This window comes from Rhinatrema bivittatum, chromosome 3 (assembly GCF_901001135.1).
Source record: "Rhinatrema bivittatum chromosome 3, aRhiBiv1.1, whole genome shotgun sequence".
Classification (NCBI taxonomy): Eukaryota; Metazoa; Chordata; class Amphibia; order Gymnophiona; family Rhinatrematidae; genus Rhinatrema; species Rhinatrema bivittatum.
The window spans coordinates 562,445,742-562,461,772 of record NC_042617.1 but is presented as its reverse complement, the minus strand read 5'-3'; the positions used below and the strand labels follow the sequence as shown (position 1 = coordinate 562,461,772).

The 16,031-nt window shown below is 45.8% G+C and overlaps 1 protein-coding gene across 3 annotated transcripts in view; it reads left to right on the top strand.

Moving 5' to 3' along the window:
- Positions 1 to 16,031, top strand: part of PEX7 (peroxisomal biogenesis factor 7) — a 255,387-nt gene that overhangs the window by 15,160 nt on the left and 224,196 nt on the right. For all 3 annotated transcript variants that reach the window (XR_003855754.1, XR_003855753.1, XM_029596492.1), the window contains exon 3: positions 11,219 to 11,369. Coding sequence is in view for 1 of the 3 variants with exons in the window: in XM_029596492.1 (XP_029452352.1) it covers positions 11,219 to 11,369 (151 nt within the window). In the remaining 2 variants the exon portion in view is untranslated. The remainder of the gene's footprint in view (positions 1 to 11,218; positions 11,370 to 16,031) is intronic.

Sequence of the window (16,031 nt, the reverse complement as noted above, 5' to 3'; positions counted from 1 at the left end):
CAACATACAAACAGAAATATTCATCCGGCCTTTTCAAATATACAATTTATCTACTGTATAAACTGGAACGTTCTCTGCTGGTCTCAGCAATCCGACACTTAAGTGTAATCTGGAGCAACCCCTGGCAACAGAAATTTAGGATGGTGTCTCTTTACAAGATGAAGGTTCTCCAGACTGATGTCTCAATCTCCTACTGTCTTTGGTCACCTGCTGCCATTTAGGTAGATCTTCTCTGACTTGAGCGTCCATCAGCCCTCTCTCTGTCGCCTTATCTTGTGGAACATCCATTCCCATAGCTTGCCTGATTTCCGCTAACCTTTTGCACTGACTTGACCGGGAAGTCACCCCACTAATGCTGAAGCTTAGGTCAAATGGAAATAGCCATTTATATTTGATAATGTTCCTCCTTAAGTGTGCCACAGTGTCTCAAAATTCCTGCCTTTTACGAATAGTGCTAGTAGCTAAGTCCTGGAAGATTTTGATTTTGTGACCTTCACAAGAGATCAAGATCATTTTCCTAGCCTGAGAAGCCACTTATTTTTGAGCAAAGCTGTGGAAATATGCCACAATGTCTCTGGGTAAGTTGTTACGTGGTGTTCCCAGCAAACGATGGGCCTATTCCAGCTTTATTTAGGGAAATTCTGCCTCTTTTTCTCCAGATCTCAGGGCCATGGTACAGATGTTACTACTCCCAAACTTGGCACCCTCTGGCACTGCTCAGAACCGTAAATATGCTCTTCGACATTGAGTTCCTCGTTAGCCTTTGTTAGCTGCATGCACTCCACCAGAGTATTATATCTGAGGCCTACTCCTCAAGTCTCGTTTCGGCCTCTTCCAGCACCAACCCAATTCATGTAAGTCATCATGCATCTCTGTCGCAATCTCTTGCTTTATGCCTGCCATATTGGTGTGAAGATCTTGAAACCAAGATTGAAACTCTGCATGGGTCTGCACTTCTCCTCCAATACTTTCCACCTGAGCTGGGCCAACCTTGTATGATGCCAGCTCTATATCTGCCCCATCACCAAGGTCCGTTGTCTCGCCACCACCATGCTCACATAGGAAAAATGCTTCAAATCAACTTTTTTTTTTCTGCGACGCCATCGGTAAGTGCACATTGGCTTCTAAGATCACAGTTTCGCTTTGTCTAACTTGCAGTGTTGAATCGAACAGGGATGTTTGTAGAAGGGAGATGTAAACTCAGGCGACCATACTGTCCGATGACGTCAGTTCCTCCTCAAGTCACTTTTAATTATATTTGGAATATTTCTAGTTATTTCATGATAAAAGTATAGAGTATGTTGTGTAGATAAGTGAGTGTTCAGCAAACAGAAAAGGTGATATCGCAATCGTCCACAACAGGAAATCCAAACAAGCAAAGGAAGTTTGCCAAGTCAAAAGAGTCCACAACAGTCTGCTTTCCAAAGCAGTGAAGACAGAATTTATTTCAAAATTTAAACAAGCACTCAAGTCTTCATCACAAACGCAAATTTTCACTGTGGCAACACTACATTGAGGCACATCTCTGTTGAAAAATGGCTTTGTTAGATCCTGCCTACTGCACAAACATTCCAACATACAATTCACACGTGTCCCCTTCCCCCAGTCACACTCTTTAGTATATGCTGTCGGAAACTACACTGTACACATGCAGCTACACTCGGAGCCATCATTCTTGTGCACACACATATACCACTAAGCGTAGGAAAAACCACAAAGCACATCAGATATCAATGTTATTTTTTGCAAATCAAATACAACTTTTAATCATTTTTCTGTCTTCAGGGGTAGGCAGGAAAGAGTATGGTTGGCTTCTGGAGCATCTGGATAGAGTTCAAGTGAGGGATTCTTTCTCCATCTCTTGGGGCAGGGAGGAGGGCACCCCCCGCTACTCCCAGAAGCAGTGCAGTAGCATGTTTGAGGGAGGCTAAAAAAAAACAAACCCCCAAAAAAACAAAAACAAAGGACAATCACTCCGGATGCCTCACAGATTCTGTTAAAGTTGGACCTAATGATAGACATACAATAAATAAGACAGACCATTAGGGCCGGTTTTAACATTATGTGATTTGAGTATAGTCTGTAGTGACTTTGGTTGGGCCTTCTTATCTGTGGTTCTTAAGAGTTTAATATATATGAGGCACGATGGCATTGGCAGGATTTTGAATTTGGATTTTGATTTAAATTGGAGATGTATTACTGCAAGGGAGAAATATTTGTTTTAAGGTTTTGTTTTCTTTTTAGTGGGAAAACTTCTTTTTTTGAGTTCTCATTGACCTTTTTATGATTTGAATAATTATCAGTTTTTGCATTTTTTTTTAAATTATTTATTAGATGTTGATTATGTATGTTCCTTTATACACCATCTCAGAGGACTCTTCTATGAGTCAGGGAAGCAGTTAATAAGTTTTTAAATAAATAATGCCAAAATCTAGGAGATAGGGTGGGGATGACAAAACAAAAATGCTGCATTGGGGTCTTTTAGTATCCCCCCACCCTCTGGACCCCTTCACTCCCCCCCCAACCCCCAATGCCCCCGGGCACAGCGAGGCTCATGTGGCGCAGCGATAGGCATTTAAATGCACTGATGCTCCTCCTCCTTCCTGCCTGTGCGGCCCCGGAAGTAAACGTTGCCGGAGCCGCGTGGGCAGGAAGGAGGAGAAGCATCAGCGCGTGCAGAAGAGGAGCAGCACTTGCGCTTACGGGCTGCCGCGAATTCCAAGTCGCAGCGGCCCGAGAAGAGGAAGAGGCCTGGTAGCAGGGCCGCCGCGGCCCGAGAAGATCAGGGTCGCTGCAGAGCCCATCCTGCGGCGACCCGCGAAGAGGAGGCCCAGAGGTGAGAGAGGCTGAGGGTCTGTAGAGGGTGTGTGTGTGTGTGTGCGTGTATGAGATGAGTTGAGAGATTGTGTGTGAGAGTGAGGACCTGAATGTTTGCAGAGACAGCATGTGAGAGCCTCTGTGTGTGTGAGAGAGACAGCATGTGACAGTGAGAGACTGTATGTGTGTATGAATGATTGTATGAGAGAGAGCATGTGACAGTGAGAGCCTGTGCTTGAGCAAGACAGCATGTGGGAGTGAGAGAGAGCCTGTGTGTGAGAGAGAGAAATGCATGTGAGAATGAGAACCTGACTCTGTGTTTGAGGGAAGAAGAAGAAGAGAAAAAAAACAGAAAAAAAGACAATATAAAAGGAATTGGCAAAAAAAATAAGAAAGGGAAGGTGGAAATAAAAAGCCTGTGACCAACCAATTAGAAAACTAAGATCAGACAGCAAAGGCAAAAAAAAATAAATTACTTTTTAGTGATTGGCGCATGTAATCTTTGGGAATGTGCAAGAATAGCACTTTCTCTATGGATCTCACAATGTACGAGATCAGCATGGAGAAAGTGGAAACCCACGGGGCCTGCACAGAGGAGGCAGCAGAATGGGCTTCAGTGTCAGTAGCAGCAATCAGCGCCTCCCCAATAGCCATGCGGCAGCAGAGGAATGAGAGAGGTTCTGAGGTTGCTGGCAAAAGAGAGGGGGGTCTGCCTTTAGTGTGTGCATGTGTATGAATGGCACTCTGCCTGGGGGTCTGTGTGTGTGAGAATGAATTGGTGCCTGCCTGGGGGTCTGTGTGTGTGAGAATGAATGTGTGCATGCCTGGGGGATGGGGAGGGAGTGGTGTGAAAATGAATGGGAGCCAATACAAGAAACCGACTGACAGATGAAGTTTGTAACACTTGCTTGGGCTTGAAGTGTACGAAATACCAACCTTCAATTGAAGATTTAGCCAATGAAATTCAGCAACAAAAAAGTCACTAAGCAGGTAAGGTAAAGAATTATTTGTTTTGGCTTTATTAATAAAAATACAGTACATATATTAAAATTATAACTTTTTGTTATTAATTAGAGCTACAAATATCACAAAGTTATGGATTTTTCTAGAAGTGACACACCACCCGAGTTATGCTCGGTTTTTTTTATGAATTTTGACACACTGAGCTCAAAAGGTTGGCCATCACTGATCTACACAATTTGGAGTTCATCAGCTTGCTAGGAGATTTTCATATTTTAACAAAAATTTAAATTATAAAAAATTAACAAAACAAAGTTGATTCAAAATAAAGTAAAGTGACCCTGTACCAAACGAGAGTCTGATTGGTATACAGACTCTGTGAGTAAGGGTCCTACAGTATTTGATAGTTTCACATATTATATATCGCTATGTGATATGGTATAAAAGATACACCAGTTAAACCATTTATTCTTGCTAGCGTGTGCTGGGCCATCTTGTCAGGGAAACACTTGCTTGCACATGCGGAACTGGACACAGCCGGTGAAATGCAATCCCCAGGAGGGGAGAATAGCTCCTCTTGGATGAGTGATGCCCCTGAACTTTGGAGGCACTGATTTGAAGATCAGTTCATGCCTAACACATCGTCGGATACAGTGAAGGGGAACATATCTTAAAACAGTGGTACGCATTAGGGGTCACAGGTAGGAGAGAACAAGAAAACCTGAGCGATTTTGTTTCTTTCCCAGGGAGATTTGCTCTGCCTGGCAGTGGTCAGCTGTCAAAATATTATTGTGACTTCACATGACCTGTGACCTGTCTTCAGTTAAGAACCTGGGAGCACTATGCACTCTACTTTTTTTTTTTTTAATGCAGGCACGGAATAAAAGCAAAACCTTTAGCCTTGTGACTGTAAAATTTTCCTTCGCATGAGATGTTAACTTTCTCCAGCAGATGGTGCTTCTGTTGCACTGCTAGCTCCACGGGGTTGAATGAAAGGGATAAGAAAGTTGGCAGGAGCATCCTGAGTTTGCATTTCGTTTGTTTCTCCACAGCTTTGATGTCAGTTATTCTAGTTTCAGATCAGAGCCGTGCCAGGGATTGTTTGAAATAGGAACGTAGGCTTACGGAGACCTCTGTATAACGTGTGATTGGCCAACACTTTTCAAAAAAAAAATTCTCAGCAAGTTTTCTTAGGGTTTTATATCATTATCAGTCAGAGCTGTTTTCTTTTCCCGTTCTTCCTGCTGGCTGCTTTCCGGCCTTTTCCTCGATTGCCAAGCAGTAGCTGCTTATTTGTTCTCTCTTATTCTATTGTTGTCATTCTGTCTTTTGTAACCTTAACTGAGTTTTAGAGCTGGGCCTGAGAGGTGCGAGTAAGGGCTTTAGCAGAACCTCTGCTTGGATTGCTTATACACATCAGCAAAATGTAATGTGGCCCCCCCTCCAAAACAAAATGGCAACCTATTCCAGCAAAAATGCTGGAGATTTGGTGGTTTTGGTGCATAAGGAACTTTTTTTTTTTAAACGTTCCATTCCGTTTATGTGGCCTGTAGGTTTCGGGTCCAGTAAGAGAGGTAGAGGAATATTGCGAGCAGCTTTTCAGGTGAACACTGAATAAATAGATGATGCCTGAAATATAGAAATGGCAGTTTTCAGCAGTAAACTACGGGGTGAATGTACTAAAGCAGTGGTTCTCAACCGGTGTGTCGCGACACACCAGTGTGTCGCCAAGCACCGGCAGGTGTGTCGCGGCTCCTGGTGTTCCACTGCCCCGCTTGTGCTTCCCTTCTCCCCAGGCGCGGGGCTGAAGAATGGAGAGACGCTGCGCGCTGCTGCTGGCGGCTGAAGAGCAGAGAGACATGTGCCCCGAAGCCAGCGGGGCCGAAAAATGAAGAAACCTGTGCGCCACCGGCAGCGGCTGAAGAGCGGAGAGACCTGCGCGTCGACACCAGTGGGGCCGAAGAATGAAGACCTGCGCACCGGCGGCGGCGGCTGAAGAGCGGAGAGACCTGCGCGCTGATGCCAGCGGGGCCGAAAAATGAAGAGACCTGCGCGCCACCGGCGGCGGCTGAAGAGCGGAGAGACCTGCGCGCCGATGCCAGCGGGGCCGAAGAATGAAGAGACCTGCGCACCGGCGGCGGCGGCTGAAGAGCGGAGAGACCTGCGCGCTGACGCCAGCGGGGCCGAAAAATGAAGAGACCTGCGCGCTACCGGCGGCGGCTGAAGAGCGGAGAGACCTGCGCGCCGATGCCAGCGGGGCCGAAGAATGAAGAGACCTGCGTGCTGCCGGCGGCGGCTGAAGAGCGGAGAGACCTGTGCGCCGACGCCAGCGGGGCCGAAGAATGCAGAGACGCTGTGCGCTGCTGCCGACAGCTGAAGAGCTGAGAGACCCTGCACACCACAGGAGGCGGCTGGAGAGACGTTGTGCACGCGGGAGGTCAAGCCAGAGGCAGCTGAGAAGTGGAGGCCAGGCTTATTGGGCCAAACAATGAGAAGAGGCTCCATGTGAGCTTGTGTGCCTGTGGTAGAATGGGTGCATGAGTGAGAGCTTGTGTGTCTGTGGTAGAATGGGTGCTTGGGTGCATGAGTGAGAGCTTTTTGTGTGTGTGGTGGAATGGGTGCGTGAGTGAGAGCTTGTGTGCCTGTGGTAGAATGGGTGCCTGGGTGGTGAGTGGCAGCTTTGTGTGTGTGCCTGTGGTAGAATGGGTGCCTGGGTGGTGAGTGGCAGCTTTGTGTGTGTGTGGTAGAATGGGTGCCTGGGTGCATGAGTGAGAGCTTGTGTGTGTGATACAATGGGTGCATGAGTGGCAGTGTGTGTGTGTGGTAGAATGGGTGCCTGGGTGCATGAGTGAGAGCTTGTGTGTGTGTGGTACAATGGGTGCATGAGTGGCAGTGTGTGTGGTTGTAAGTGACAGAGTATGTGTGAGATTGTATGTAAGTGAGAGAGCATGTGTGTGATTGAGAGAGACTGGTCAGGGAGGTGACTGGTGTGTGTGTGTGTGAGACAAAGACTGGTCAGGGAGGTGACTGGTGTGTGTGTGAGAGACAGAGACTGGTCAGGGAGGTGACAGCGTGTGTGTGTGTGTGTGTGTGTGAGAGAGACAAAGACTGGTCAGGGAGGTGACTGATGTGTGTGTGAGAGACAGAGACTGGTCAGGGAGGTGACAGCGTGTGTGTGTGTGTGAGAGAGAGAGAGAGAGACAAAGACTGGTCAGGGAGGTGACTGGTGTGTGTGTGTGTGAGGAAGAGATACTAGTTAGGGAAGTTACTGGTCTGTGTGAAACAGAGACTGGTTGTGGGCCTTAAGGAAGAGGACTATGAGGACAGAGCTTCAGCAGCCACTGCTGCTTCTGGTGAGTGCTATTGGTCTGCAAGGGAAAGGAGTAGGAGAGTTGCTGGAGAGGGTAAGTAAAGGCGGCTTTTTAAGTTTATTTTTCTTGATTGACTGCCATTTTAATTATTGGGTATTATGTGATGTGTCTGCTGTTTTGAAATATTTTGATATTTAGACAATTTTTATTAATTTTTATAAGTTTTTAATTGTTGGATGTTATTCTGTTCATCAGCTGTTTTGTAACATTTATTAATATAGTTTTACAATTATTTCTAAGTGGGCATCTATAAAAGCTTGGCTTGCTCTGTTTTCCCAATAGGAGTTGTATTAGTGTTTAGGGCCTGGTTAAATATTTGTAGTGGTAAATTACTGTCTTTTCATAAGGAGGGGTATTGTGCCTGCCAGTATAAAGAGTTTGTTTTGCTTTTACTGAGATGTCATCAGATCCAGAATATCTTTTTTTGTATGGTGAGCTGTACGGATAATGCCCTAGTTCTGCTCTGCACCCATTTTTGGGGGTCGACGAGTTCCTGAGGATGCAGAATGTATATTTACATTTTGTCCCGTGATGGTCACATGTTCAGTGTGTCACGCACTTGAGAACTATCTGTCAGGTGTGTCCCGGCCGAAAAAAGGTTGAGAACCACTGTACTAAAGTGCGCTAACACGATAGCAAACATTAACGAGCATTAAAAGCGCTGTTAGTGGACAGGGTCTCGCTTGCGAGCATTAACAGCGCTCTTAACTCATGCGGATTAGCCTGTGAGGGTCTGAACACAAATTCCTGCACTGATGAGATAATGAAATGGAAAATTCTGCAAAAACAGGTCATTAGCTATTGGCATTAAAACTCACAAATGTTAATGGAGACACATTGAAGTTAAAAGCTTTAACTATACCTTTGGTGTAGTTAGGACTTTTGGGATACCAACATTAATTTTAACGCTTCCAGATTTATGCGGATTTGCATGTCATATGGGCTGTTAACACAAAATGTCAACATACTGAAGTTCATTGAACCCCGTAATTAGGTAAGGAAGTTTAAAAAGTTTAAAGATAATCTGCTCATCGGGCAGGCTGCAGAGGCAGTTTTGGTAGTCCCTGGCGGAGGTAATCCCAGTTGTGGTACGACAGTGACTCCTAAAACTGGGATTTAGGGTTGCCGGGGTTTTGAAGGGAGCTGCAGCCTGTGGCATCTCGCTGGGTCTCATTTCCGCAGTGGCTGGGCTACAGAGAAATGGGAGCGAAGAAAAGAAAAAACGGGCAAAAAACCTTGGCTGTCAGTGAGTTAAAGGCCTTGTGGCGCGGAAGCTCTCATTGCAGTAGCCGGTTCCAACTGAACGGAAAAACCAAAAGAAGCAGGTGTCCAGTGCCTCCTAAAATATCAACTAGAATTACAACAGGTAGGACTAGATCAAAATTATTAGTTAAATGGGGTGAGGTTTCATGCTTTCCATGAAATCATATCACCCTTTTCTATGAATGCCTTCTGTGCTCAGGAAATGACCCCATTTTCATTCGAGTATCTCCAGTGGCACTCACTTGGCAGTGGATGCCATAATCTGATCATCATAACAGTTAAGTATTTATTTATTTGTTGAGTTTTATATACCGTCATTCGGTAGAGCCATCAAAATGGTTTACAAAGTATACATTTTCTTAACAGTTGTGCAAACAATGTGAATATTAAACAGAAGTTAAACATTTCAAGTCCAGAAAATATTATTAAGTGGGATGAGGAGTGTATGTAGGTTCTGGTTGGAGAGAAGTTATTCTGTGGTTTTTGGATGAAAGTTCAATTGTGAGTTGGGATGATCAGAAGTATGAAGTAGAATTTGCGAAACATTCATGTTTTTAGGTCTTTTTTGAACGTTTTTAGGTTGTGCTGGGTTCTCAGATCTTTAGGTAGGGAGTTTCAAAGTTTAGGGGAGGCAATGGAAAAGGCTCTCTCTCTTGTTGTTGCCAGATACGCATCTCTGATAGGGAGGTTATTTAAATAACCTGAGTTATTTGAGCGTAGGTTTCTTGGAGGATTCTGGGGGATTATGTTTAAGGTATTTAGTCCTTGATGATCATTGTTTAGAATTTTGTGAATGATGGTCATTGATTTGTATGCAATACGTGCTTTAATTGGGAGCCAATGAAGTGAGGTCAATATGGGCGTTATGTGTTCATTTCTTCCTGTTAGGACTCTGGCAGCTGAGTTCTGCAGTATCTGGAGTGGTTTGAGGGATGAAGAAGGTATTCCAATTAGTAAGGAGTTGCAGTAGTCGAAGGTGGAGAAAATTGAGTAGTTGTAGGACAGTCCTGAAATCATAAGGGTTGAGAAATGGTTTTAGATATCTTAGGGTTAGGAGTCTGTGATATCCTTCTTTAGTTTTATTTGATATGTGGTTCTTGAACGAAAGTTCTTTATCGATGATAATTCCAAGGTTCCTGGTGTGGGTGGTGGGGAGTATAGATTTCATTTGTTTGTCTAGTATTGGCAGGGGTGGCGGAGTTGGATTGGGTTTTTTTGTCCATGAGTATTATTTCAGTTTTGTCGAAATTGATTGAGTTTCAGAGAATTTAGGAGATGTTTAATTGAAAAAAATAAATAAATAAATACAAAATTTGAAATAAAAAAAAAAGTAATTGTCTTCAAATGAAATGTCTCCTCTTGTGCAGTGTTGGGTGTGTGTGGATATGGAAGGGAGGAGAGTGGTAGCTCTGTTGTACCATTCTCACTTGGTTCCAAGGGAAAAATATTTAGAACATTTGGAGTCCTGCCAAAATTTCTGGGAGCTAAGGGAACCTTTGCTTTTTTTTTTTTCTTTTCTTGTAATTACATTTTTCATGGGGTTGTTTGCTTTTTCTTCTTTTGACCCAGCAGTTTGCTCCTTTGGGCTGGGTTCTGGTGCCATGAGTCTTTATTCACAATTTTCCATGGGTTTTTCCCCCCCTCCCCCCCGTGTTTTTATATCTCCTTCCGACTTGTGTTTAGTCCACTTGTTGGCGTGATGCCGAGGGCCCGCCGAGGCTCCTGTCTGAACCTGCAATCATGAGCCCTGAATTTGTCCGCTAGCTGCCATCCTTAAGCAATAAACATGGCTCCCTCTTCCCTCCCGCCCCCTCATTAGCAGACCTGGGGTGCAAACCGGGGACCTTCCACATGGCAGCGCACAGCACTTACCAACCGAGCCACTGGGCTAATGCCAGATTTCCCCCCCCCCCCTTCTATTTTATATCCCCTACCCAACCTGAGATTGGTCCAGTCAGTGCAGTGACCGTCCTCGGCCAAAGGCCTTCTGCCACCCTGCAGACATGTGCCCCACACCCAACCACTGTGTGTTGCCACTGCCCAATAACTGTGCCTCCCTCCCCTCCAGGGGCTGTGAGTGCTTTTTCCACAACATCCCCAGCTGGCCTGAGGAGCAGAAGACCTGCGCCAGGAATAAAATCCAGGTCTCTTTGCATGGCAGCATGCAACACTCTCACTGAGCTATTGGGCTGATCTTTTATTTTTTTTCTTTCTCTGCTTATTTTAGGGCAGTGGTTTGGTTTTTTTTTTCCTCTTTTTTTTTCCTCTTCCTTGTTTTTCTTTGTGTTCCACATAGTCCTTGCCCTCCTCTCCCATGCTGTGCATGCCAGTGCAGTTTTGAGCTCCAGAGATTTTGGCCACCTGGGATTTTTCCACCTCTCTCTGCGCTGATATTTTTTTGGGCAAGGAAGGTTGTTGTTGGGGGGGAAGTGTTTGGTGAACCTGAACTCGTTAGTCTTTAGTTTTAGTTGGTAGATGTTTCACATTCGTGCAGTTGCTCACCCCGACCAGGAGATGAGATGCCTCACCTGCAGTGGGCAATGTGAGGTCTGCAGTTATTTCCAAACCAGGATCTCTCTGGTGCTGAAGTGCTGACTGTCTGCCTCCTCCACTGATATAAATGTCCCGCAGTTGCTTTCTGCTGTAGATGTCTGTAAGATAAGCCGCACCTTTTCAGAAATGTCTTCCTTCTAATCTGAGGGCACTATAGGTTGAGCTAGAAGGGCGCTTGGTGCATTTAATCGAAGCTCTGGTGGACAGTCCTTTCTGGAGCACGTGCTGAACATCTTGGTGGTTCTGATTTCTAGTTTTGACTGGAGCGATGGCCTATTCGACGTGACCTGGAGTGAAACCAATGAACATGTGCTGGTCACGTGCAGTGGGGACGGATCTCTACAGCTCTGGGACACAGCAAAGCCTGGAGGTCCGCTGCAGGTCTACAAAGAACACACGCAGGAGGTAAAATAAAAAAACAAAAAACACAGCCCCCTAAACCTTCCCTGTTTAGATCATTTTTCTCTGCGACATTTGCAGTGCTTCTATTCAGAATATGCTTTGGTTTCTCAACATTGTAAACTCGTACACTTTTTATTTTTTAATTTTGAATGGTAAGTGCTGTAGCCTTTATGTGTAACCCTTGGTTGGGCAAACGCAATAAAAGTTCAGACCCTATTTGCAAAGGTGTTTAGATAAATCTGAGGCTCTAGGGTTCATTGTAGTGGGGAAGCTTAGTTTCAAGGCTCTTTTGTGATGTTAAACAATAACACTGCCCCTTAAAGTCCCTTTTAAACAACACTGATGATCTCCAGCAGTCTATAGCAGCCATAATGACACTAGACGCAAAGTGGTTTCCAAGTTAACTTTACTGATAGATAGGATGGATAAGAAGTTCTTTACATCTTGTTGATGTTAAATCCAGTTTATAGGTTTAAATCAGTAAAGTTGTGATCTTATTCCCCCAGTAAAAGTCTTTAAAATTAGTAGTAGGCAATTCCTTAATGATTCACCTTTCCAATAAATTTGAGTGAATTTCCCTAAAATATATCAGGTTCTTCCCGTTGTGCAATAGGCAGGTTGGTAGCCCCAATTACTTAACAGAATGAAAAGTCCCAATTTTCATACCCTTTCTGAAGTCTTCTGCATGTTCCTAAATTTCCTGGCAGAACCAGGAGGGTGCATCCCTCCCACGTGTAAGATACTGGAGTCAGTAATGAAAATACTCTTGAAAGATACCTCAACTCCTCCTTTCTGGTAATGGATGTGAATTCATTCCTCAGCTTCTTTCCAGGCTCTTTCTAGGCGAAGGACACCTCTTCCTCAGAATAAACCAAAATCTGAGTCTCTGGGGCCCCAAAGGTTCATAAAAACATAAACAGAACTCTTACTGGGGAAAAGAAAGGGTGGAAAACTTCCTTCTCCAGGAAAACTCTGGACCAAAATATAGAGTTAAGACACTCTGGGCTGGATTTTAAGAGTTACGTGTGGGCGTAGATGTGTGCGCGCAACCCAGCGCGCACACATCTACGCCCAATTTTATAACATGCACGCGCTGCCGCACGCATGTTATGAAATCCGGGGTCGGCACGCGCAAGGGGGTGCACGCTTGTGCACTTTGCGCGGGCCGAGCCCTAGGGGAGCCCCAATGGCTTTCCCCATTCCTTCCAAGGCCGCTCCTAAATTGGAGCGGCCTTGGAGGGAACTTTCCTTCCGCCCCCCCAGCCCTACCTAAAACCCTCCCTCACCTTTGTTAAAGAAGTTGCGCCTGCCTCTAGGTAGGCACAGGTTGCGTGCACTGGCCGAGTACCGGCGCACCATCCCCCGGCACGGCCGCTGTGCCGGAGGCCTCGGTCCAGTCCCCGGACCGCCCACTCCCCTCCACTTTTTTCAAGCCCCGGGACATACGCGCGTCCCTGGTCTTGTGCGCATCGCCGGGCCTATGCAAAATAGGCCCGGCGATGCGCAGGAGCGGGTTTTCACGGTTACGCACGTTATCCTTTTAAAATCCGCCCCTCTATTTCCAACTCTCTATACCCAGGACTCTGGGAAGAGGACCCTCAGAGTTCTTTCCCCCCCCCCCAAAAAAAAAACAAAAATGGGACTGCACAAATAGGACAGCTCTGCAGCAGAGCATCTCAGGGAAAATGTAACTTAGAATCCGCAACCTAAGATGGTGGCAGGGGTTCATAAAGGCTGAAGAACCAGACCATCCCTTTCTTTCACCTTGGAAAGCTCAGAACCCCCCAACCTCTGTTCACTAAATCTCTCTGTAGCTCCTCGTGATCTTGGTTCATTCCTTGTGGCAAGGAACCGAGGGTTAGTCACATTTCTGTGCAGTACAGTAACTACCCTGGGAGAGAAGTCTTATCTTTGATCAACCGTGGATATATTTTATCCAGTACTGCTGCTTTAAATACTTTGCAAGTTAAAGTAACAGTGCTTCCTCTTCTAGATACAATTTTAGTAAGAAGAAATCCTGGCGATCATTTTTCTCTAAAAGGGTGCTAATTTGGGGCTGGGGGGAGGGAAACCCAGTGTGGTTCCTGTTTCATTTAGTAGAAAATCAATGCTCTGAGTGGGGCCCATCCTAACCACGTTCTCACCCCCACCCTACTTACTTGGCGTCCCCACCTATTATTCAGTTTCCCATTCCTGCTGTAAGCACTTTGTAGCCTGTCTTGGACCTGCTGCACCTTTCTTCCTTGCTGCCGATTTGGGCCTCTGCGCATCAGCAGTTGTTTTTACCATTTGTTATCTGCCTTGAACATCTTGCCTGGTGATAAGGCAGATTATAAATCTCCGTGAATAAATCAATCAATCCTCTCTGCTGCACGACTGCTGCTGCTTCTGAAACGCCCTCCGGCTCTTGGCGAGTTTCAGCCTCGCGGTGCCGTACGTCTGACCTGTGGCACGGATATCCGGCGGCCCAAACCCGTAGAGCCATTAGAAGCAGCAGCAGAGATGATGGGCCCAGGGAAGCTGGCTAGGTCCCCATGCTGTATTGTTGGTGTGCTTTGGAGGCTGTTGTGGCCACAATAAAAAAAAAAAAAAAAAAATCTGTTGTTGGACACATTTGAGAAACATTGCTCTAACGTTGTCCATGTTTAAGCCTTTAAGTTTCTCCTCATTGGGGCTTACTATTCAAACTGCATCATTTTGATGGCCTTCCCCTATATTGCCTCTATTTTAATTACACCCTTTTGGAGATGAATTAAAACGAGCGTTCACAGAGGATCTCAAATCTGTTTCTTCAGGCGGCTGCTAGATGTTCTTGCAAAAAATACTTTTGAGTGCATGTGTTATACTTCCCAACAACACCAAATAATGACAATTACAGCACGTGGGTGGTACCATAAAGAAGAAGACCATTACAGCTGATCTAGTCTTCCCGTCCATACCAGCTAGTCAGCTTTATGATCTCTACCATGCCCTCAGAGATCTTCTGTGTTTATCTCCTGCTTTCTTGAAATGGGGCGTCTGTTCCATGCTTTCACCACCTTCTCTGTAAAGGAATAATTCATTATATCGGTGTTTCTCAACAGGTGTGTGGTGAGGTCCTGGGAGGTGCGTCGCAGGGCCAGCAGGAGGCTGCTGTCTCCTTAGCAGCCCGGGTGGGAGTTGGTTGACTTCTATTACATTGGGCCTGACAGGAGGCTCCTCTCACTCCCTTCTCCTCTTTCTGGCCCAGTGGGAGGCTGGTTCCTCTCTCATCCAGATCAGAGCGAGACATTGCCAGCTTCTGCTGTTCTGGGCCCGATGGGACACAAACTTTATCTTCCCCTTCTGAGTCTGGGAGTGGTGATGCTGATGATCTCGTCACCCTGTGGAGGTTGCAGGAAAGGAAGGTGGGGATTCTGAGCAGATAGAGGTGAAAGGGGTGGGAAATGAATCAGGATAGATGGGTAGGGAGGGGGATGGGAGGAAGTGAGAGTTAAGCAGGGGAGAGAGTGAGTGAGCACAGGGAAGAGGATATGGGAGGGGGGTCGTGAATGCTGGGCAAGGATGTGAGTGTGAGATGAAAGGGAGTAATTGGGAGAGAAGTGAAAGATGATAGAGGGGGAGTGACAGGGAGCAAGAAACATAAGTCAGTTTGGAAATGTTCATTTCTTCTCTCTTTGTACTTTGCTCAGTGTGGTGGAAATATATTTCTGTTTCTAGTTCTCCAGTTTTGCACTGCATGCAGAATTGCTTTTTGAGGTTTCCTTTCCAGTTTTTGTCTCCACATTTGTAATTTGTGGTCTCTTATCCTGTATTTGGTGAAGGTCGGATCTGTATGTGTGACTGAGGTGAGGTATTTTACTAGTAGGTAGGGGTTTCTATCAGTCTTCTTTGTTGCGCTTTCGCATTCTCAGTAGGACCTGCGTTGGTGCAGGAAGGGCTATTGCTGTTTGAGTTCTTGGAATTAGTGTTGCAATGGTATGGAAGGTTTTCCCTCACACGCCCTGCTGAATAATATACCTACTTAAAGTTATCCAGCTACATATACCCGGATAACTTCAAAATCCAACCGGCTATAGTCAAACATAGCCGGTTAGGTTTTAAAGATATCCGGCCTCGTGTGTCTGGATAACATACTGCTTAACCAAATATCTTTAAAGATATCCTGCTAAGTAACGCTGCCATTAACAAAAAGCAAAAATTAATAAGTGAACCAGCGGGCTATCCCCTCCCTCCCCCCCAAAATATCATAACAAGACCCTGTAGGGCCATGCACATCTCAGCCCACAGTTGCTTAAAATGTCCCCACCCCTGTCCCAGGGTTCTTATTTTTTTTGGACAACTCTCTTTCAGTTTTTTCATCATGCTGCCCCCTCCCACCCCTCTGCAATGATTTAAAGATTGCAGCGTCCTGACCTTCCCCGTCCAGCCTGATACTTTCCAGCTGTTTGCCGGGAGCAAGGGACCCCTCCGCCTCCTCGCTCCTGGCAGCTCTGCACTGCTTAGGCGTCCAGCGCCGACTCTTGTGGAGGTGCCAGGAATGGGAGAGAGGGTCTCTTCCCCTCCCTGAAAGTGCGCTTTTTAATCCAGCTGAATTATAGCCAGGTAACTGCATATCCGGCTATAGTTTAGCTGGATACGTGGCCGAGAATGTCACATTTGCCATTTGAGAGTGAGCCATCTAAA